Genomic DNA, 24520 nt, shown 5'->3' on the forward strand with positions numbered 1-24520 from the left:
GTGAATCAGGATGTTTAACTGTGCTTTCTGCATACCGTGAGTCAAGTGGGTCACTACCTTTGCGTCGGTACACACGTGCTCCTCTGTTACAGGTTACACTAAATGATGCCTTATCAGACCACAACACTGACTCCTCACCCCAATTAAGGTATTTGTTAGCAAAGGCTAGCCTACGAAGTCCCTGGTTGCTAGAGAGAAGAGGCTTTCTCACAGGCTTGTGACTTGTGTAACCAAGTTCATGGATCCTTCGAGACACCGTGCGCAAAGACACCTCACCAAACACTTCTGGGTTGCTCTCCTTTATTTTCCTTGCACTCACACAAGGATTAGATTCCACTGCATGTTTTAAAACATTAACAGACCTAGGGGAAGTTCTCCTAGGCCTACCAGACCGCAGATTCTTTGTGGGAACATCACCACTGTTTTCCACTTGAAAAAGCGCGCACCACTTACACACTGTCGATCGAGCCATGCTAATCAGTTCACTAACTTCCTTCGTTTAGTGGCCTGCCTCATTTAGAGCAATGATCTGTGATATGATTTCACTCGATAGTTCACGGGTAGGTGCCATAACAAAGTGGCGAAAGCCAAAACACTGCAGGACATTCGGTAAAAAATGGCGCAAAAAGAGAGGGAGACACGGCAGAGTTCCTCTCTCTTAGGTAGCCCATAGGCAACTGAGGCGGGAACCAACCAGCACGTAGGATGGCCTCAGGGTACCATGACGTCATGTTAGCACCGCAACTTCTGGCTCAATTTTTACTATAAAAAACGGGTGATTCTTTTTTGGCCATAAGTACTGCGCGCCCGGCCATAGGCACTCGATACTTCTGACGAGCACACTGTATATATATATATATATATAGATATATATATATATATATATATATATATATATATATAGTTATCCCTCTACTATCCGATGTAATAGAGCCAAAGGCATGTCCGGAAAGTGGGCCTCTGGCTGCTGGACTGGTACTTAAGGACCCTAACCCAGCCTAACTTTGAAAGCCATCTAAATAACTCCCTACTGAACATGCATAGCACCTATTTAAACCTATTTAAGACCTTATTCACACCAATAATGGACATAAAGCATGACATAAGTGAAAAGGAACCAAAGAATGAGGAATTAGAAGTGACTGTACCTCAGCCAGGGTACTTACAGCACATCTGTGGCCGTCTTCTCTAAGGCTTGGGCAGTGGTGAAAATGCTCTTGAAGCACGTACAGTAATCCAGTGTTGTGCTGCACTTAATTTTCTGCACTGTGAGTTATAACTGTTTAACACTGCACGTTGTTCTTAACCGCACCACGCCAGTTTCAACCGCCAATTTGCACTCCACAGTTAATCCTTTGCACTCTAAATTCTAATTTCTTAACACTGCACAACACTGTAAATTCCCATGTGGCCTAGTGGCGAGGTATTGCAGTTTATTCACTGTTTATTCAGAAAAAACAAGCACGTGTGGCTTCCCTTGTGATAAGCATCTACTCGCGATCAAAGTTAGGTAGTAACTGTTGGAGTGTTAGTGATGGGGAAACAGAGCTGTCAGATCGCAACGGCCACATTACCAAACTCCTCAATTTTCATTATCAGATTTAACTTTTCATTACCAAATTCGTTAAGCTAGCATTTATTCTTCACTAATTATATATACAAGTGCAAATACATGCAATCACTCTCCTTATAAATAACAGCATGTTCATTATTTTCACGCTATGTAGGCATGCAGATTAATCAGAGAGCAAACAATCAACCACCTCCATCCTGTGTATCCTCATACATGTGAAAAATCTGTTTGGTAATGCATTATTCTGAGTCATTACCAAATGAATTTTTCATTACCAAATTGGCCCTCATTTGGTAATGAAAAACACCAAATGGCAACCCTGACAGGGGAGGGGGGGAGGGGGAAGGAGGGAAGGGGTGAAGGGGCCATGATGTAAACAGCTGTTCGGCACCGCACGGCAATTTCAAATTACGGGTGGGAAAAAATTCGGATTTGGGGGGGATTTTGTTCTTTTTCTGGCCATTTTGGGGTTCCGAAGGTCCAGGCCCACAATGTCTGGTAAGTGGGGTGTCCGGAAAGTGGTCATCCAGATAGTATGGGGATTACTGTATACATATATATTATGTACTGGGCTACAGTTAATTTTAAGTTGTTAATTTTGTATTGCCCGCGAATGATGTTAAAAATATCCTGATGGCCCTTAATAGAAGAAAGGTTCCCCACCCCTGCTGTATGTGGCAGCAGTGACATAGCCATGCGCCTCCATCGTCTTGGTCATAGAAATATCCCTTATCTCCCTTTCCATTTCCTAACTGGAGGATGGTGGACTACAACAGGAAGGCACCTTCTGCCTACAGTCCAATGGGTTCACATTATGGATGAACCTCACGATACAAAAACTTCTACTACTACTATTACTAGTCCAATGGGTTCACATTATGGATGAATCTCGCAATACAAAAACTTCTACTACTACTATTACTGCACTACTACTACTAATATGACTACGACTACCATTGGTATGTCACTTTTTTTTTTTTCTCTCTCTTAATCCCTTTGATGTTTGCCTACTACCTTGGTGACAGCACATGACTGAGAAGCCTCCAGTCACCTCTCGGGACCAACCCAAATAAAAGTTGTTACTCCACCTGGAGTGTTGTAAGTACTAAACCACCAATGCAAATCAACACCTGATAAAAAAGTTTCTCTCACAAGGTGAGCAACAGTGAATACTAATGTTTTAACATTTTACTAAGGAAAATATTTATGAATGAATAATGTACTTCATTATTTCATGATGCACAATGACCTCTCTCAACACTGTAATGATGAAAATGGAAAGCACATACTTTTATTCTTTTTTTTCAAGGAAGAAGGAACCAAAGGCCAGGAGCCTGCAAACCGTTCCTTCCAAGAAAAAAGCAAACACAATACAAAAGAGAGCCAAATTCAAGATCAGTTCATTTCGAGATGCCTGGACACACTGCGTTTGAAAGACTGGAGATCATAGGAAGTAGGAAATACAGACAGAGGGAGACAGTTCTAGAGCTGATCCATTGCACAAATGAAGGACTGGGAGTAACAGTTACCTCTTGCATTAGAGAGCTGGACAGAAAAGGGATAAGTTTGTTGCTAGATGGGTGCTACGTGCCCGTTGTAGAGGTGGAGGGATGCAAGAAGACAGTTCAGAGGAGCAGTGATAGTACAGATGTAAAGATGCAGCAACAGTGCGGCGAAGAAACAGAGGTTGAAGGGAGCCAGCAGAAGGAGGAGAGTTAATAAGATGAAACCCTATTGAGAAGAGTTGTATGTCGGGAGCCTCCCCACACAAGAGTTGTACTCTATACAGGGGTGAATAAAACCCGTGTATAAACTCAACAACTGTGCAGGGGTAAAGAAGGTACGGAGTAGGCTTTGCACACCTAATCTCTTGGAAGCAGATTTTACAAGAGATGTAATATGACCTTTCCAAGATAAGTCCCAAGAGAATGAAACCGCAAGTATGTTTAAGGACGATGCAGGACTGAGCTGGATATTATTAAACATTAGTGAATACTCCTGTAAAGATTCTGTTGAGCTGATAGGTGTAAGAAATGAGTCTTTGATGCATTAAAAACAACAAGATTACTTTACCCCACTCAGTTTGGCCATGTGGAGAGGATGGAGCGTGACAGACTGACGAGGAGAGTGTATGTGAGTGAGGTGGAGGGGAAGGCCAAGGATGAGGTGGAGGGATGGAGTGGAGAGGTACTGTGTATGAAGGAGGAGGGTGTGAGCTGGAAGCAGGGCAGTGAAATGATGGGGGACAGGGTGACGTGGAGGCGATTTGTTTGTGGCTACCCTGTATGGGATTAACCCCTTAACCGCGGGGCGTCACTTTCGTGACGCTCGGGTGCAATGGATCATACCGCAGGGCGTCACTTTTGTGATTCTGTGTTATTTTGAATTATCCTGGGCTTTCAAGTGGTGGCTTGTATCATCTATCAGTACTGCCAATGTCCAACACTAGTCAGCACTCCAAATCTCATCTGTACTCCCATCCACTGTTGACATTTTAGCGATTTTCCCCCGTTCCTGACTCCCCTCCCTTACCTCCCCTCCATTACTCTGTCCTCTCACCTCCCCGGCCGCGCTGCGCTAAGCAAATCTCCCCTGGATTTCTCCACAGATTTCATCCATTGAAATAAGCCCTATGCCCTATACGTATACAAAATAATATATACCAAAAAAAATAAGGTAAGTGATAGTGGTATACACCAGGAATTGGCTAATTATCACCAGACAACACCTCACGTGCATTCATTCGCTACATTACCACGGTAATTTCCCTTTTGAATTATGTCTTGTAATCTATTTCTGTAATAAAAATATATATCAGAAAGGAAGGGAGAAGCCTAAGTGACATTTACATTCACCTGGAACTACCTATTTCTTTATGTATTGCCAAGATTTTCTACCAATAATTTATTAGCATGTAAGTTAGCAGCTGTCAGCCCCATTGTCACTGTCAACCCTTGCCTTCTCAGATAAGCCGCAGCATTTAGTTCCTTGTCCTCCGCTGTGGTCAAAGCATGTCGCACTCGCGCCCCGCCATTTCTATCGCTTCTGCACCCATTGCAAAGGGCCCCGTGACCTCTACACCAAGAAAAACTCGTGAGGGAAGCAGGAAAGAACTAAGTGACTCTGCAGTGGAACGTGAACTAGCGGAATTATCAATGGTGATGATGGATAGTGATTTTGACCCTTCGGGGGATTCGTGTGATAAGCCGGGTGAGGAAATCGTGCCAGAAAGTACTAGTACGAGTGCTTCAGTGTCCCAAGTTATCCCTAGCTCCAAGGGAAAGGAGCCATTAGTGCAGCAAGGGAAGGAATTTGGGAAGGGAGTGAAAAGGCGGCGTGCTAGCCCCGGAACAATGGCCCCGCGTGACCCAGCCTGCCATGAGTCCTGAGTTGATTCACCTCCCCGTTCCCCAAGCCCCACTTCACTCATTTCTTCCTCTTCTTCTGCTGAATTATCTCCAGAGTCTTCGTCGTCGGAGTCACCACCAGCATCAACAATGAAGGCAGGCCGTAGAGGAAGAGGTAAATCCCTGACCCGTAAAAGTAGAGTTGCTAGTAGAGTATGGGATGCTAGTGCTGTACGGCAACCCAGGGTCAGTGCGAGTGACCTTGAACCTGATAAATCTGCCTCGCAGCCACCCTCCACCCTCACCCACCCTACACCACCACGACAGGGAATCCTGGACGCCTTCGCGTGGATGGAAGGGTCCGATTTTGTCCCAGAACATCTCAATTTTGACGAGTGTTCCTCAAGAGTACAGCCTGCCTTCACTCTTGACGAGGATGCTGAGTGTGTGGACTTCCTTTTGGCTTTCCTCGATGACGACGTCATGCAGCACATATGTGATGAGACCAACAGGTATGAATCACAACGTGCTGCAAGTGGTACAGGTGCAGCCAAGATGCAACAGTGGTCCATGCTGGGAGTGCAGGAGATGTATGTGTTCTTCGCCCTCATGCTTCTCATGCCACACGCAAAGAAGCATGAGTTGGAAGAATACTGGTCCATGGACCCCTTACTACCCTCACCCACCTTCAATAAGTACATGGCCAGAGATCGCTTCCGGAACATCATGGGAAACCTGCACTTTGCCGACAACGATGTACCTTCCCAAACTGACCCACTCTGGAAGATCCGGGAGATTCTGAGCAGAATGAAGGATAAGTTTATGACATTCTTCCACCCCTTTCAGATGGCTGTCATTGACGAATCCTTGGTTTTGTTCAGAGGACGTCTTAGGTTTGTGCAGTACATTCCAAGCAAATGCCATCGCTTTGGAATCAAGTTCTTTGTACTGTGCGACTGTAAGACGGGGTACATCCATGATTTCGTCATTTAATCAGCCAACACTGTCGATCTTGATAAAACACACCCCCTTGGCTTCTCAGGCTGTGTAGTGAAATTGCTCCTTGAAAGGTATTTTGGTGGGAATCATGTGCTGTATACAGACAACTATTATACAGCACCGAAACTTGCCAAATACCTTTCAGAGCACGGCATCGGCTCTTGTGGCACTGTGAAGAGTAATCGTGCCCACTTCCCTAAATTCCCAGAGGCAGGAACCTCGCAGCGAGGAGACGTGCACCTATGCATGTCTGAGAAGATGCTGGCAATACGGTGGCATGACAAGAGGGTCATGCACATGCTCACCACCGTACATAAGGGGGAAATGACAGACAGTGGGAAGGTCGACCGCAGGACAGGCGAACCTTTGAGGAAACCTGATGCTGTGTTAGACTACAATATCAACATGCAGCTGGTGGACAAGTCCGACATGATGATTGGAGAGATCGACTGCCTCAGGAAGAATACTAGGTGGTACAGGAAAGTTTTTCTGCATCTCATAGACATGACGATGCTGAACGCCTTCATCCTGTACAAGATGAAGGTCAAGCCACCCAAGTCCTTCTCCCTGAGGTTGTTCGACAAGACCTGTGTTCAGCAGCTGCTTGAAAGATATGGTAGGGTGACAGCAGCAACTCCAAGGCGCCATCCAGTAACACTTCCCGACAGACTTGAGCAGAGGGCGTACATGGATCGGCACAGACTGGTGCAAATGCCTGCCACAGGCAAGAGGAAGGCTGCGATCCGCAGGTGCCAGGTGTGTGCACATACCACCTGATGCACACCTGAGCACAAACGCACCTCTTGGCAGTGCGCTGAGTGCCAGGTTCCCCTCTGTGTTACTTGCTTCTTTGATTACCACAGCCAGAAGCAGTTCTAAAAGTGCAAGTGGGAAAGGAAAGTAATGTGAAAATAATGTGTAAATAGCCAGTGAAAGCAATGGATGCACAGTACATATGATTGAACAGTGTAATACAGTATTGTTTTATCTTACTGAAAGTGACAGTGAATAACATAGTGTAAGTAAAATAGAAGTGTAAATATTGAAAATACAATAGAAAATGTAAATAGAAATGTAAGTAATTAGTAATATAAGAATATGAGTACAAATACTTAATGTTATAACAGTGAAAGTGAATCCATGGCTCTCTATGTATTTTACTGAATGAAAAATTGAATGACTTCTGTGACAATAAACTAATACTACTGAAGGAAACTTATGGATAAAGACTCCAGATATATATAAGTGTTACATAGTAATAGAAATATAAAGTGTGAGGGGTTTTATGAATAATAAATGACAGAATACCAACAGCAAACTAGCGCAAGTGGGAAGGTCATACGCGCTCGTAATTTTCATTGCTTTCACAGTGTTTTTTTTTTTTTTTGGAGTATGGATCCCAAACTACTTGATAATCATAGAGTAGTGTTTATAGTGTTAATATCTGGCTGTGGTAATCATATTACAGGTTGTCGGGAAGTGTAAAGTGGAGACTTCGTTACCCAACTTCAGAGGTCTCCACAAGTCCTACGGTAATCAATGAAGGCTCAACAAACATCCCAGGAGAAAGCTGAAGGTATATGCCATATGCATACGTAATTTTAATATTCTAGGACTAATAACTGATTTTTGGCAAATATTTTTTGAGAGTCTGTCGGAGCTCGAATAACCCCACGGGACACGCAAAACATTGGGAAACATGCCCGCGGTGTAAGGGTTAAGGCGTCTGGCAATAGATAGATAGATAGACAGATACGAGCCAAGTCAGACATTAGGTGTGCCATAGCCTCATCCCTTGTTTGTTGAAGTAACTGCTGAAATGGATGTTGAGGGAACCAAATGGAAAGGTGAAGGGTGGAATCATCAGCGTATGAGTGGATACGGTTAGATGTACAGCTTAGAAGGTCACTGATGAATAAAAGGAAGAGAGTTGGTGATAGGACAGAGCCCTGAGGAACACCACTGTTGACAGACCTAGGAGAAGACCGGTGGCCATCCACAACAGCAGCTATAGAACGACCAGAAAGGAAGCTAAAGATGAAGGCACAAATAGAAGGATAGAAACCATAAGAGGGCAGTTTGGAAATTAACGATTTATGCCTGACTCGACTGAAAGCCTTTGAAATGCCAAGTGCAATGGCTTTTCACATATAAACACAGATAAAGTACAGATACTTGTTTGACTGAGCGTACATCTACTATACTTCAGTATCAAAATCTTCCTTTTTTTTTTCTTTTCTTTTTTTCTCCATTATTCGCCTTCCTTAAGTTATATACTACTTAGAAATAAGATCTCTTACTCCACAGCTTCATCAGGGTTTGCATTAAGGTTGAAGGAAACTGAGTCCTGGGACTCAACAAATTGGAAAAACTAAGTCACATCCCAGAACTGAGTCCCACGGAGGCATGGATGAAACTTAGATGGCAATGTTGCCCTGCCACAGCCAGGCAGGCGCAGGGTATTGCTGTGCTAATACGAGTGCCGAAGGTGCCATATATGCTCTAGGAAGGTCCAGCGATATCTCCCCTAAAAATTTTTTTTCATTAACTGGGGCCAGCTGGTGCATTATTGTGGACTTGGATGGAGATCTCCATTATACCTGATTTTTCTACTATGTAATGATAAATAAATCCAACACTTGCCCATGCTTTGAAGATATTTTATCAATTTGTTGTTCGTTACTTTTTTGCGGACTCAAGTTTATGGTGTAACTACAAATAAATCCAAGGTGTACAGTATGGGCCCCTAGCAATGACCAGATGAAACACTGATGATCGCATGGTACTGTATTTCGTTATGCTGATTTAAACTTTCCAATCAAGTGATGGTATATATAAGCAAATACCAGTCAAGAAAGCAGCCTGCAAAATGCCATCACGAACTGACCAATGATATGAGATGACATTGCTTTAACAGGTCTGTAAAAAAAACAGCAGATGAACATGACATACAGAGCTCTGACAAAAGCATAAGATTCATTTACAGTTGTCAGGTAATACTTGCATATCTATCTATCTAATGCCAGATGCTCTAATCCCATGAGGGGTGGCCATTTGTCTCTGAGTTCGCTGTTTCACAGGGAGGGATACCAGCCCTCTGTCAACCCACTCGTTGACACGTGGGGATTGGTTATATGGTTACCACCCAGCATGGTAAATGGTTTCCTGGCCTAAGCTTGTCACTCAATGTAAAGCCACCTAAACAAAGAAGAGTAATAAAAAGTGATCGGAAAGATAGGAGCAATAAATGTGAGAGGGACACAGAAAATGAGTGATAAAGATGCAGGAAGATGTAGGTAGCACTACAAGTGAGTGGATGATGGACACCACCACCTACCATCAAAATATGAAATCACTAAATACTATATTTAGCATCTGAAGAGCAGGATCCACCTGTCGATATCTTGTGTCAGGACAGCAAGGTGCAAACCTTCCTTCAATCTCCATTGCCCCATTAGGAGTATACAGACCCAGGGCTAGGCTATAGTTCAGGCATTTAAATACTAAAGTGCCTAGTGTGTTCAGTCACTGAACTCCAAGTGGCATTATGCAGGCAATCATATAATCCATTTGCCCACACCTATGGAAATAGGGTATTGCTGCATGTAGGCTAATGCAGTTTTCTTTAAACTTATTATACCAGCTTGCTGAAAGTTTAGTTCCATCAAGGACCACTGAACTCCCCAAAATGGCTCTGGTGAAGGAGATTGTTCCACCGCTGACTAAGCTTGTGCTCACTCAAAAGGAGCCATAAAATGAACCACAGGTTTACTTTTACAAGACAAACATTACATTTCCCTAATATGATTTGAAACTATTTTAGAAACAGCAATGACAAGAAATTAACTGTCATGAAACATCACACACCAGTATTACAAAAATCAACTAACCTAAATGCTGCTCTTATTTATACTTGATGCATGTCTACATGAGGTTTCATACTGCATCAACACTACCTACCCTAAACTCATTCATCCTCATCCCATGCCAATACAAATCAAGAAAACTTATATAATTTCTCACCTGAACATGCTGTCCTGTGAAATATGCATCATATTTTGCCTCCACAGCATAACTGAAATGAAAACACATTCATACATCAAATTCCTCCAACAGTGTTGTTACACAACACAAATGCAAAACAATTTTGCATTCATGTGCTTCATCTAATCCAATTCATCAAAACATATCTCTGGGAGTAACAAAATTTAGTGAACTGTACAACAAAATATGAGAAGAATAACTACTGTAGGCCAACTGTTCTGTGCTAGGCAGCTCCTGCAATGACATGGACAGTAAAGAAGGCTACCTGTAAAAGCATGGCTAGATGATCAAGATGCAGGGAACTGGTCCAAACTCAACAGTAAACAAGAAGTACTGTACTGTATTCTGTCAACCACCTGAAAAGTGACACTATAGTGTGATAAGGTCTGTACCTAGTTGTACAAAGAATGATGCTTGCCAAATAAACCAATCAGCACCTGACTTGTGAATTTACAACTAATTAGAGAGCCCTAATGGTCACGTCAGAATACAAAGATTTGAAATCAATGTAATCATGGCTGTTGCACTGCACATTACTGAAACCATCTCCAAAACAATGAGGTTTTACCATGACCTGGAAGCTAATTTTCAATTTCTCAGGTATGAAGTGAAACAAATGTTAGGAAGGTCTGGAGGGGTGAAGCCCCCCAACTGGGTTCTTGTGCATGCATAGTGTAAGGTGTCTCATTTTACTGCTTAGGCCATGGTTAGGTTGAATGGGAACTGGGTAGGTTAATGACTAAACACAGTTTCATAAATACCAGGAAACTTAGTATTTCAGCTATGTCGCTACTCTTCTAAAGTTTTAGGAGACAAACTGCAAAAGAGCTCCTGCTAACAAAAGGTTAAAATTTCATGACAATGATTAACTTACATAACTGTACCTTTCATTAACAATATAAAAATCATGCATAACTAATACAGTATTTGTATTACTAAGAACAAGTTAGGTTTGACACTGAGGTCCTGCACAGGGAAATAAAGTATTTCAGACTCAAAACCCATTCCTTCCCAAATTATACCAGTTAGTTAGGCTAGGTCATATTAGGTTAGCAGGAATGACACAATTAGTTAAGGCTACATCACAAAGCCAAATCAACCAAAAAGTTCAACATAGCTGGCTGCCACCTGCTACGGTACAGTTTATAAGGAAGACTGATGAGGTTGTATTTTTGATGATATACAGTAGAAGTCCTATTATTCGGCAGCTGATTAATCGGTAGATCCGACATTTCGGCAGTTTTGAGAGAGAGTCCCATTTACGAAAATCTTTGATTGCTCGGCAGATGTCCGGAATCATCTCGGCAGTCCAGGAAGTGTTATCTGTGACTTGTAGGTCTAATGTTTCATTACACTTCTGTATGTTCACTAATTTCTATATTTTTTTTCAGATTCAGGTATAGTACTGTATTGATTACAATACTGCACAGTATCATACAATACAGTAACCACCTCCACCAAATTAACGAGGGTTACGTTCCAAGTCCCCCTCGCCAATTCTTGAAATTCTTTCATTCTTGACCCCTTCCTGAAAATGACATTTACCGGTAATTGCGTAGCCCATGAACCACTGATACTGTAATGCATTACCCATAAATAAATGTTGCTTGTTAAATCAGTTTCCCCGTTGTTTTTAACTGTACGGCTGTGACAGCTCAAGTATTTTTATTCCTCAGCATAATGGTGGAAGAGACTGTCCTGTTCAACTAAACCTAACCTAACCGAGTTTAACTGTACCTAATAATTTCACCAAACCTAACCTAACCTAAAGTCAGAAAAATACTAAAAAATAAACTGGAGGAATATGAATTGCTAAGGTCTCTCTGATGAAAGTTAAACGTACATTTAGTGCTCATTCTTTTGTTCGTTTTCGTGCTTAATGCGAAAGAGAGAGTATTGATGCAAACAGTAATATATCCCATTAACCCCTTAATAACCTCCGGCACTGAACAACCCTTTACAGTACCAATGTCAGTGATGTCAAGCTAGTGTGAGCAATAAAGAAAACTGAAAAATTATGGGGAGGGAACGAAGGTCACTGGTATGATTACACGACTCTACGCTATGATTCCAAGCGATCAGGCGGTCGGTTAATCTCAGATGTTTTCGCCCACTTGGTAAATGCACCGTAACTTTATCAATTTTTCCGTGACTCATAGCGAATCATAGCATGGGTTTAGGAAGCTAAATAACACATTGCTAGGTGAGCCATACGATTATTTTCGCATCTCTAAGAAAAATAGATTGATTTCAGAAGAATGGAAGAAACTTACTCTACGTACTCAGAGAGGGATTAAATTTCTTCCATTTTCTTAAAGATGTGAAGATAATCGTCTGGCGCACCTAACAATGTGTTATTTAACTTCCTAAACCCATGCTATGATTCACTATGATTCAAGGGAGAAATTACAAAGTTACAGTGTATTTACCAAATGGGCAAAAACATCTGAGATTAACCGATCCCCTGACTGCTTGGAATCATAGGGTAGAGTCCTGTAAACATACCAGTGACCTTCGTTCCCTTCCCATAATTGTTCACAGTTTTTTCATAGCCCACTAACTCGACATCACTGACATCGGTACTGTAAAGGGTTGTTCAATGCCGGAGGTTATTAAGGAGTTAATGGAATACATTACTGTTTCCATCAATACTCTCCGTTTCACATGTAAACAAAAAAAACAACAAAAGAATGAGTGCTAAATGAACGTTTAACTTTCATCAGAAAGACCTTACCAATTCATATTCCTTCACATGCAATTTTCCGACTATCTTATTTTGTGTCTGGAAAAAGTACTGTATACAGTACTCACTCCAAACATATTTGTAATAATATAAGTAGTGGTGAGTTCACCAATATAAGTGATGTACTGAGCAGGTAGGTAATATTCTGTATCAATTTGGCCATCCAGGAAGTGTTATCTGACTTACAGGCCTACTGTGTCATTACGCTTGTATATGTTCACTAATTTATATACAATATATATTTCAGATTCAGGTATAGTACTGTATTGATTGCAGTATTGTACAGTGTACAGTACTCTCTCCAAACACAGTTGTAATACCATAAGTGGTGATGACAGTGTTCACCAATATATTTATGGTACTGAGTGGGTAGGTTTTTGATTAATCGGCAAATCCAATTTCTTGGCATCATCCCGGTCCCATAGGTGCCGAATAATGGGACTTTTACTGTATCTTCAAAATTATGCATTTCCAAAACTTTTTAAATCAATCACTTTGAGGATTAGGTTATAATTTAATGAGAAAATACAAACATATACAGTATCACGTAATTCTTTAAAAAATGGGTGCAGCAATTTCAACTACTGTAGCTACTGTATATTCTTACAAACTCAAGATCTGAGGGAAAGTAATATTGGTACATATGCAATACAGAAAGTTAAGTGCTGAATTCTGACTGCAGAAAGTACAAATAAAAAACAAAAAATTTTATTTGGGTTTTTAAGGAAGCCACCAGTTCACCTGTGGCAGCCTGTAACCGACTGGTGCCATGAAAATGCCAAACCAGCAGTCACGTACTGAATTGGCACTTTAGTACGAAAAAACAATTTTTTTCAACGTACTGTATAGGTTCATACACATCTAATTATGTGAAATCCAGTAAAAATACCATGCTTAATTCAGCTACCAATAAAAAATCTGGATTCAGAGCAAAAATGTGCAAAAGCTAGCAGGTAGCCGGGCACCACCTCTCCTCTCCTCTCCTCCTCTAAACCTCACCTTCTTTTTCTAACGGAGACTCAGCTGTCTGAGGCAACTGACAGCAAACCCTTTTCTGTATCCTCTTACTTTCTTTATACTCATTTCAAAGCCAAAGGTGGCTGTTGTGTATACATACGCAACGACTTATCTTGCTCTCGTGTTCCTGAACTTGATTCTTCTGAATTCTCCACTCTCTGGCTTCGGCTTTCCTGTCATTCTCTGACTAAATATATCTGTGCTGTTTACTTATCCCCTAATTCTACTGACTATCAAAAATTCTTCGACTATCTTACTTCTACGATGGAACACATTCTGTCCATTTCTCCTTTCTCTGAAATCTCCATTCTTGGAGATTTCAATGTTCACCACCACCTTTGGCTCTCCTCTCCTTTCACGGATCCACCTGGTGAACAAGCCTACATCTTTTCTATCCTTAATGACCTAGAGCAGCTTGTACAGCACCCTACCCGTATCCCTGACCGCCTTGGAGAGAGCTCCAACATACTTGACCTCTTCCTCACAACTAATCCTTCAGCTTACTCTGTTAATCTTTTCTCTCCGTTGGGCTCCTCCGATCACAACCTTATTACCTTAACCTGTCCTATCGCTCCAGTACGGCCTGCGGACCCTCCAGGGAAACGTCGTCTCTGGCATTTTGGAGCTGCGGACTGGGAGGCCCTCAGGCAGTACTTCTTTGATTTTCCCTGGAATGATTATTGCTTCCATGGCCGTGAGCCATCTGAGTGTGCCTTGCGCATTACGGAGGTTATTCTCTCGGGCATGGAAGCATACATTCCTTTCTCATATCCTTTGACTAACGCAAGAAAGCCTTGGTTTAATCACGCTTGTTCTAATGCTGTCCGCAACAAGGAGAAGGCCTACAAAAGGTACCGGAGCCAACCCACCCCTGAATCACATAATCTTTACGTTTCTGCCCGGAATCGTGCTAAGTCTGTTCTTCGCTCTACTAAAAATAATTTCATCCATGCTAAATGCTCTCAACTCTCCAACTCGAATTCTTCCCGCTCCTTCTGGCACCTTGCCAAAAATCTTTCTAACAACTTTACCTCATCATCCTTCCCTCCTCTTTTCTACTCTGATGGTTCTGTAGCTATTTCTTCTACTGATAAAGCAGATCTCTTCGCACAGACTTTCTCCTCCAATTCCACCTTAGACGATTCCGGTGCTGTTCCTCCATCACTTCCGCCCTCTGACTTCCTCATGGCTGACATTAAAATGTCTTCAGTTGATGTATTTTCTGCCATTACTGGCCTCAGTACTAACAAGGCATATGGGCCTGATGGGGTCCCTCCTGTTGTTCTCAAAAACTGTGCTTCTGTGCTTACACCCTGCCTAGGCAAACTATTTCGCCTTTGTCTGTCAACTTGTACCTTTCCTTCTTGCTGGAAGTTTGCTCTCATTCAGCCAGTCCCAAAGAAGGGTGACCACTCCCAACCCTCCAACTATCGTCCAATTGCTTTAACGTCCTGTATTTCAAAAGTTTTCGAGTCAATTCTTAATAAAAAAATTTTAAGGCATCTTTCCTATCACAACCTTCTTTCCGATCGTCAGTATGGGTTCCGTCAGGGACGCTCCACTGGCGATCTTCTCACCTACCTTTCAGACTCCTGGTCATCCTCCTTTCGGGACTTTGGCGAAAGCTTTGCCATTGCACTTGACATCTCAAAGGCTTTCGATCGAGTCTGGCATAAATCTTTAATTTCCAAACTGCCCTCCTACGGTTTCTATCCTTCTATCTGTACCTTCATCGCTAGCTTCCTTTCTGGTCGTTCTATAGCTGCTGTCGTAGACGGCCATCGTTCTTCTCCTAGATCTATCAACAGTGGTGTTCCTCAGGGCTCTGTCCTATCACCAACTCTCTTCCTTTTATTCATCAATGATCTTCTAAGCTGTACATCTAACTCTATCCACTCATACGCTGATGACTCCACCCTTCACCTTTCCATTCGGTTCCCGCAACGCCCATCTCAACAGTTACTTCAAGAAACAAGGGATGAGGCTATGGCACACCTAATGTCTGACTTGGCTCATATCTCTGACTGGGGTAAAAATAATATGGTTGTCTTTAATGCTTCTAAGACTCAGTTCTTACACCTATCAACCCGACAAAATCTTCCACAGGTATACCCACTAATGTTTAATAATATTCAGATTAATCCAGCATCATCCTTGAACATGCTTGGGGTTTCATTTACTCGGGACTTATCTTGGAAAGATCATATTGCATCTCTTGTAAAATCTGCTTCCAAGAGATTGGGTGTGCTAAGCCGACTCCGCTCTTTCTTTACCCCTGCACAATTGTTGACTCTATACAGGGGTTTTATCCGCCCCTGTGTGGAGTACAACTCTCATGTGTGGGGAGGCTCCCCACATACAGCTCTTCTCAATAGGGTGGAGTCAAAGGCTTTTCGTCTCATTAACTCTCCTCCTCTTACTGACTCCCTTCAACCTCTGTCTCTTCGCCGCACTGTTGCATCTTTATCTCTTTTCTATCGCTACTTTAATGGTCACTGCTCCTCTGAACTGTCTGCTTGCATTCCTCCACCTCTACGACGGGCGCGTAGCACCCGTCTGGCAGCAAACTCTCATCCCTTTTCTGTCCAACTCTCTAATGCAAGAGTTAACCGTTACTCCCAGTCTTTCATTCATGCAACAGGTCAGCTCTGGAACTGTCTCCCTCTGTCTGTATTTCCTCCTGCCTATGATCTCCAGTCTTTCAAACGCAGTGTGTCCAGGCATCTCAAAATGATCGGATCTTGAATTTGGCTCTCTATTGTATTTTGTTTTTCTCTTGGAGGGAACTGTTACTGCGGGCTCATGGCCTTTGGTTCCTTCTTCCTCGCATAAAAAAAAAAAAAAAAAAAAAAAAAAAAAAAAAAAAAATCTCCCCTTCAGATTACCAAAATGCCTTGAAAGACTTCCATTTGCTTAATTATTAATTTACACTGCAAGTAAATGTACAATAATCATGCAAAGTAGAAGTCTCTTGTGGCCAGTTGTCGAGCTAATGGCAAAACGTTTCCGCTAACTTTAGCTAGTTTTTGCAATGAATCCTGATTTTTACTTACAGTCAGAAGGAGCGTTGTGGTGTGGATGTGATAGGAAGCATTATGAGGAACACACTGAGGTGGTTTGGCCATGTGGAGAGGATGGAGGGTGAAAGACTGACGAAGAGAGTGTATGTGAGTGAGGTGGAGGGGGGAAGAGGGAGGGGGAGGCCGAGGATGAGATGAAGGGATGGGGTGGAGAGGTATATGAGAGAGGGGGGTGTGAATTGGGAGCAGGGCAGTGAAATGGCAGGGGACAGGACGACTTGGAGGCGATTTGTTTGTGGCCACCCCAAACGGGATTGAGGCATCTGGCAATAGATAGATAGATAGATAGTTAGAAGTCACAACAGCCAACACTGGTAGGTTGTAGTAGTTGCAGTTATTGTTCCCTAGGCAGTCTGGCCGAACAGCCCCAAGTCCCTAAGGAAGGCCACAACCGAGATTGGGCTTTCCCACAGAGCTCTCAAGGAGAGTATGTTGTGTTGTTGGCACAGGTGATTGTGTGCAATACAGTCTTCCATCATCATCATCATCATCATCACCATCATCTGGACCTCCTTTCCCACCCTAGGGCAGGGTGAGGAGTAGCAATGTCCAGACAGCCCAAATTTGCCCAATCCAATGGGACACTCTTCCATTCATTCATCATTCAAGCCCCCTGAAGCCTGGCTCTATCGGATATTCAAAAAACTTTCACCACGTTCTGTAGCTTCACATTAACATATCCGATAGAGTCAATTTGGATGCAGCCACATTGAAAAGGGGTGCCAAATCCCTGATCATGCACTTCTCCTCACAACATTCATCAAGCCAGCTGGATCTCTTGTCAGTTCCCTAGCCTCACCTACTTCCACATCTCTCTTCCTCACACACTCATCCACCATATCTCTCCACTTTATCCTTGCCCTACCTCACAACCTCCCTCCTTCAAATTTGCTCAGATATAACTTTTTCACCATTCTGTGGGTATCCATTCTCTGCACATGACCATACCATCTCTTCGCTTCTGGTGTCCACAGACTTCCTCACTCCATATCTTTCACGAATCACATTATTTCGTATCCTATCCACTCTCTTTACTCCACATACATTCCTCAGCAGTCCCATCTCCACTGCTCTTACTCTTGACTTTTCATTTCCATGCCACACCATAGTCTCACATTCGTATGTTAAAGCTGGCACTAACACTCCTTCATGTAAGCCTCGTGCAGCTGCAACACTCAACCCTCTGTTTCTTATCAAAGCCTTCATTGCACCAGCTACTTTTCTTCCTTGTGTCACTCTACTTTTCACTTCCCCAGCACATTTTCCTCTCCTTTCCATCACTGTACCCAGTTTTTTATTTTTTGTATTTTTAAATAACAGAACAGAGGAAGGAAAAACAAATAAATTAAAAAAAATAATCCATACACCAGATTACTGGTGTCCTCTGTTCATTAAATATCTGTAACAGTTAGACTTGAACAGCTGTAGGTTGAAGTCTGGAGGGAAACAACTCTGGGGAAGCGAGTTCCAAAGAGATGCAGTACGGGGAATGAAAGAATTCTGATAGGCAGAAGTTCTGCAATATGGCAGTGTCATTCCAGCCATGTGCGCTACCAGATGCCCGTGTAGCATGAAGGGAGGCATGGAAAGGTGGCACCATGGACAAAACTTCATCTGAGCATTTGCCATAAAAATATCTGTAAAATAATGCAAGGGAAGCAACATTCCTTCTTACTTGTAGGGGAGGTAGTTCCTTTGTAATGGCAGGGTTGTTAATAATTCTAAAAGCCTTGTTCTGATTTTTGTCTAATTGTTTTAATGCAACCTCTCCACTCCACTCCACAAGGGTGAGCAATATTCAAGCTGAGAGCGAACACGACTCTTATAAATTACAGCTAACTGCTCATAAATGAGGAAGTTACAGCCTCTGTACGTTAGTCCAAGTTTCTTTGAGGCAGTTTTTGAACTCTCTCACCAATTCCAGTCTCTCTCCATTCACTGTAACATCGCACTGGGAGTCACCTTCTCTCTCAATAACCATCATTTTGCTCTCAAGGCACGATGCTCACATACATCAGCAAAACTCTGCACTAGCCTACCAAGTTCTTGTCCGGTATTTGCAAGTAGTACTGCATCATCAGCATACAACAAATGTGGGATATTCCATCCATCACCGTCATTACAAACGCCATCCCCCTCTCCATTACTCATGTTTTTACTTCTCTCATCATCCCATCCATATATATATTGTACAACCATAGGCACATAACACAATCTTGTCGTACGCCCACACTGATTGTGAACCATTCACTTAGATGTAGATTAACCCTTACGCATATCTCACTACCATCATAAAATCTCTTGACGGCACCTACCAGTTACCACCTACACCACACATGTGCAAAACATTCCACAATCCTTCTCAGTCCACTTTATCACATGCTTCTTCCTGATCCATGAATGCCACAACTGCCTTATGGTTCTTTTCACAAGCGTTCTCTGCTATCAGTCTCTGCAAATATTTGATCCACACACCCTCTACCCTCTGCCACTCCTAAAGCCACCCTGTTCATCACTCACTAAGACTTCTGATATCTCTCTTACTTTCTTTATAATAATTTTTCCATATACATTCCCTACCACACTCAATAAACTTATGCCACAATAATTCTTGCACTCACTTCGCCCACTTTTATTTTGTACAGGGGGTACAATCGCAGCCTTTTTCCACTCTGCTGGCACAGTTTCACTCATCCATGCCTTCTTATATATCTCCAACAAGTACTTCATTCTGCTCTCTCCACTACACCTAATCATCTCTGTATACACCTTATCAACCTCACCTGCTTTCCCATTTTTCAGATGCTTCACAGCACTCTTCACCTGTGCGAGTGTCACGACTCCTGGCACTGAATTCCTTCTCTACACACCTCCAAAACCAATCATGTTTATAGCCACTACACTCTCTCTACTCCCATTCATCAGGCTTTCAAAATATTCTTTCCATCTGGTCCTTACTTCATTCCCATGGGTTTTTAATCTACCACCTACATCCTTCACACCAACACATTTCTTTCCACTTTAACTTATACATTTCCACACCTCCTTCCAGAATAACTTCCTATTTTCAGAGTCATTTGCATTCATTATCCTTCTTTGATCATCATTTACCTCCTCCGTTTTCCTCTTCACTAGTCTCTTTACATGGTTCTTGCTCTCAATATATTCAGTTCTTATTTCAACTGAACCCCTGTCCTGTTACCACTTTAACCACGTCTACCTATTTTCCCCCACTGCTCTCTTACCCTCATCATCCCATCATGCCGTATCTTTCTTCTTTGTTGTTACTCTTGCCACATCACACACCACTTTAGCATTTCTCACTCAGCAATCACTATATGCATTCTACAGGCTGTCCAGATCCATTTCATTCCAATTCACTGATTCTAACTCCTCCCCTACTTTGGCCCTGAATTCATCTGCCATTTCTTTGATCCTCAGCTTCTTGACTTTCAGTCTTTCTCCCTGACTGCTCCTCTCTCTCTTCTGATCCACCTCACTCCTCTCAGATTGATCCTGCATACCACAATCATATGATCTGACAGACCTTCACATCGTCCTCTCACAGCCCTCATATCAGCAACCATTACCCAGCACTGACCTCTCTACAAGCACGTAATCAATCAGGCTTCTTTCAACATGATCCCCATTCCCTTTATACCATGTATGCTGTATTTATGTGCATCTTTGTGTTTGAAATACGAGTTACAAATGCATAACCTCCTCTCCTGACACATATCTTTCAGTCACTTCCATAATGTGCTTAATAGCATGGGGTGCTGTGTTGCATCCTAGACATCAGTGACGGAGTCATCCAGCCTCTTCTGATAACTCAAGAGGGTTGGATGATGCCCACATCTCACCCCGGCCAGGTGGACCCTGTCCTCATGAGGGAGATAGGATTCAGAAGGGTGGATATCAGGAGGCCGTACATGCACACTGGCAGGATATTAGGTGTAGTTAGTAAGGGACCGGGATCGAAACCTTGTGGTCATTTCTGGCTTTTGGGGGCATGCTGGCTCAGTAGTAGAGTGCCTGACTCGAAACTGAAGTCGTGAGTTCGCGCTGCACCCAGGTAAGCTGCCTTGCCGGGAGAGGTAGCACTCTCCTGTCACCTAGCTGGTTGTAGCAGCCGTGGCTCAGTGAGTCAGAGCGCTCTGACCGAAGGGTCGGAGGTTCGAGTCCACCCAAGGGTCATTGGTAGACATCAGAATGGGCATCCAGTCATAAAGTGCTACATGCTCCAAAACCAAAGTCCTCTACCCAGAGGCAACGCCTTAGCCCTTATTGAAAAAAGGGGACTTGGCCCAGGGGGGTGGGGGGTTGATTTATCTACAGTGAAAGTCCTCTCATTCAACATCTGGTCTTATGGTATTTCTGGTCTTTAGGTGGTTTTCATAAATAGTCCCATTATGAAAGTTCTCTGCTCTTCCGGCACATATGCTGAGCCGATTAGCATCTGCAATGCATCCGCCAGCTCGTTGCTGGTACCTGCGCGCCCATTGTTGCCAATCTGGCTCTGTTGGTGCTAGACCTAGCACTTTTCATAATAATTTAACGCCAATAAATTTTAATTTTCGTCTATATCTAGTGCATTTTGAAGTCCAATTTACTGCGAAAATGTTAACAGTTCACCTATAGATTAGCGCATTTTAACGTTGTGGTTAGGACTTTTGAAGATTTCTGCTTGCCAACACTCCATGTGCAGTCGGCCATCAAGACTCGTGAGTGTCTGGCTTTGTGAGTGGGACCTTTAGAAAAACTGGAAAGTTTGTCGTGCTATTTTACAGTGTACACACGTTAATACACTTAGGTTAAGGTGAATTCATGTGAATTAGAAGTTCATGTGAATTATATCATCTATCTTTCTATTGCCAGATGCCATAATCCCATAAGGGGTGGCCATTTGACTTTGAGTTAGTTGTTTTATGGGGAGGGGCACTAACCCTCCACCAACCCACAAACATTAAATATAAGTTGCTTATTAAATATTTAGTGCTTAGGGTTGACCAATAATACTTGCTAGACACTGTGATTGCATTGGGGTGACCGACCATGATTGCTAGAAACTTTTTGGCAGGTATTCCCAGTTATTCGGTAGTTTCTGCTTTTTCGGAACCTGCTTGGTTCTGAAGATGCCGAATAATAGGACTTTTACAGTATCTATGGCCAGACATCATACTCCCATATGGGGTGGCCATTGGTCTTTGAGTTAGTTGTTTTATGGAGAGGGACACTTAACCTTCACCAACCCACTTGCTAACACGTTGGGAACATGTATGGGTTAGTTATATGGTTACCACCCAGCACTGTAAATGGTTTCCTGGTTTGCAGGAAACCATTAGTCTTGTCACTCAATGTAAAGCCACCTGAAAGGGAAAGAGTGACAAAAAGTAAAAGGAAAGATGGGAAAAATATGAAGAAAGGAGAACACACACAAAAAAAAGAATGATAAAGATGAAGAAAGAAGTAGGCAGCACATCAAGTAAGTGGATAATGGGCACCACTAACAACCACCAACAGTTTAATTAAACACAAAGTTTTGACTGGATTCCAGATACAGTAATTAGGTGTTTATGAAACTATATGGTAATAAAAATTATAATATTTTCCAATTAAAAGTGCCAATTCAGTATTTCATCACACCCATAACTGACTGTATGCATTGATTACCAACAATCTTGCCGATGGGATGCACCAGCGCATCAAACATTCAAATCTATAGGAAATCTTATGACCCAGCCTAAACTAACCCAACTGGAGGGCTTCGGCCCCTAGACCCCCCTTAATTTTAAACACTTAAGATTGCCACTTAACCTAAGCTCTGAGAGCCCCAATGTGCCAATCAGGCCAAATCTCAGTCTACATCCTAACTTACTATACCTAATCTATTATGACCTAACCTATCCTAACTTTATCAACTGAACTTACCCAAACCTAACATATCTGTCGAGAATTTGAAATTACTGTATGCCAAAAGTAAGATGTGCGTTTTGAGTTTGGCAGCAAATTCTGCTCTTGGTGATGACTTCATCGGACAGTATGTGATGTCATTATGTATTTCACAGGTAAAATTTAAAAAAATGCCCTGTATCTATAGTAATCCATGAAGCACAACCAGTAATCTGTGAATGATTAATTTCAGCCGGAAATATGGAAAGGCTGTGGGTCAATTTTCGGTAGTTCACATCACTCGATCCTGGAAAATTGACACAACCACATTGTAGACCACGTTACTTTGAATCTATTCCACTATAAACTTGTTTTTGGAAATGTAGTTATATTTAACGTGGCAATCCTATATTTAATTACCCCGGATCTCCGTCTATGTCTGCCACATTTAATGTTCCAAACATGCTTTTTTTTTTTTTTTTTTTTTTTGAAAGCTGGCTGTCAAATGCAAGTGAGGTCTGGTTGGATTAGGATTGGTTTGGTTAAATTATTAAGTTCCCCATTGCTCTGACACAAGATACACTGACATGCCCAGTCGGAGTGATGGATGGTAAACAATGCGGCCAGTTGGAGACCGTCAGTAAACATTGCCACGGGCAACCTGCCTGCTCCCTGAACTACTCAAAAACAGGTACATTTTGCCTTGCATTGGCCTAATCTCCAAAATGAGTGTTGAGAAGCAGGATTTGCTGGTTAGGTAGTGCTGGAGTCTTCCTAATGATTCTCGTAGTTTGGTCACGCCTCAGAATTGCCAGTTAGCCTGCTGTTTGTGAGCATAGTTATTTTGTAAATTGTATATTAATTTTTGTGCTCTTTTACTCCATAATATTTTATTTATGTGACTGTTAAATTACATACTTTTATCTCAGTTTGTATACTAAATAAATTAGTGTTATGTAGTGTAAAAAAAAAAAGAAAACTCTGGCATGTTTTGGATGTCTCTGGTTTGGTAACTGTTGGTGCTACGGTAAACTGGAAGCTTCAAGGGTAATGCAAGGCTATATAAGGATGGGGAAGGGACTACAGCAGTTTCATTCAGTTTTCTGTTCAGTTTGAGTGTAGTTCAGTGTGAGTTCAGTGCAGCAATGATTGTATAGCTCCAGTACTTGTGAAAACAGTGATGTGAAGTTGGAAAGCATTAAGTGTAATTGCAGTTAGTGAAGACTGTAATGCTCCTGTACTTGTGAAAACAGCGAAGTTGGCAAGCATGAAGTGTAATTATCTGGAAAATAATGACAGAGAACTTAAGAATCCAGTGTTTATTTACCATGCCTGAGCCAATCTTGTTGCTGTACACAAAAGACTGACCATAGGAAGAACAACTCACTGGACAATGTCCTTCCTATACTAAACTGCTGCTATTGGAGCCTGTGGCAGCATGGGACGGGGACGTAATAGTGGTGTCAGGAGTGTGGATCATTATAAAAGTTCTGCAGTGAGTCAAACCTTTGACATGGAGGCAGAAGATGTACAGACAAGAGGCCAAGCTAGGCATGAGGAGGCATGTCTGGCAGCAATCATGAAGCTATTACAAGCATAGAATAAGGACAGAATGAACTCAAAGAACAATAACAAGCACAGTAAACAACTGCTGGCCCAAAGTAAAGAACAAAAAGAGCTCTAGAAAGAAATCAAAGAACAATTGCAAGCACAAAGTAAACAACTAGAGGTACAAAGTGAAAAACAGAAAGAACGATACGAACAGCTTCAAGAGGCATTACAGGAGCAACAAAGGGAATTACAACTGAGGATACAAGGAGAGCTA

At 42.3% G+C, this 24520-nt stretch overlaps 1 protein-coding gene across 2 annotated transcripts in view; it reads right to left on the bottom strand.

Moving 5' to 3' along the window:
- Positions 1-24520, bottom strand: part of LOC145393865 (transducin beta-like protein 3) — a 341771-nt gene that overhangs the window by 306852 nt on the left and 10399 nt on the right. For both annotated transcript variants that reach the window (XM_080267921.1, XM_080267922.1), the window contains exon 2: positions 9943-9994. In XM_080267921.1, the coding sequence (XP_080124047.1) occupies positions 9943-9994 (52 nt within the window). The remainder of the gene's footprint in view (positions 1-9942; positions 9995-24520) is intronic.

This window comes from Coenobita brevimanus, chromosome 25 (assembly GCF_032717465.1).
Source record: "Coenobita brevimanus isolate Jiangsu-jjx chromosome 25, ASM3271746v2, whole genome shotgun sequence".
NCBI classification, from domain to species: Eukaryota; Metazoa; Arthropoda; class Malacostraca; order Decapoda; family Coenobitidae; genus Coenobita; species Coenobita brevimanus.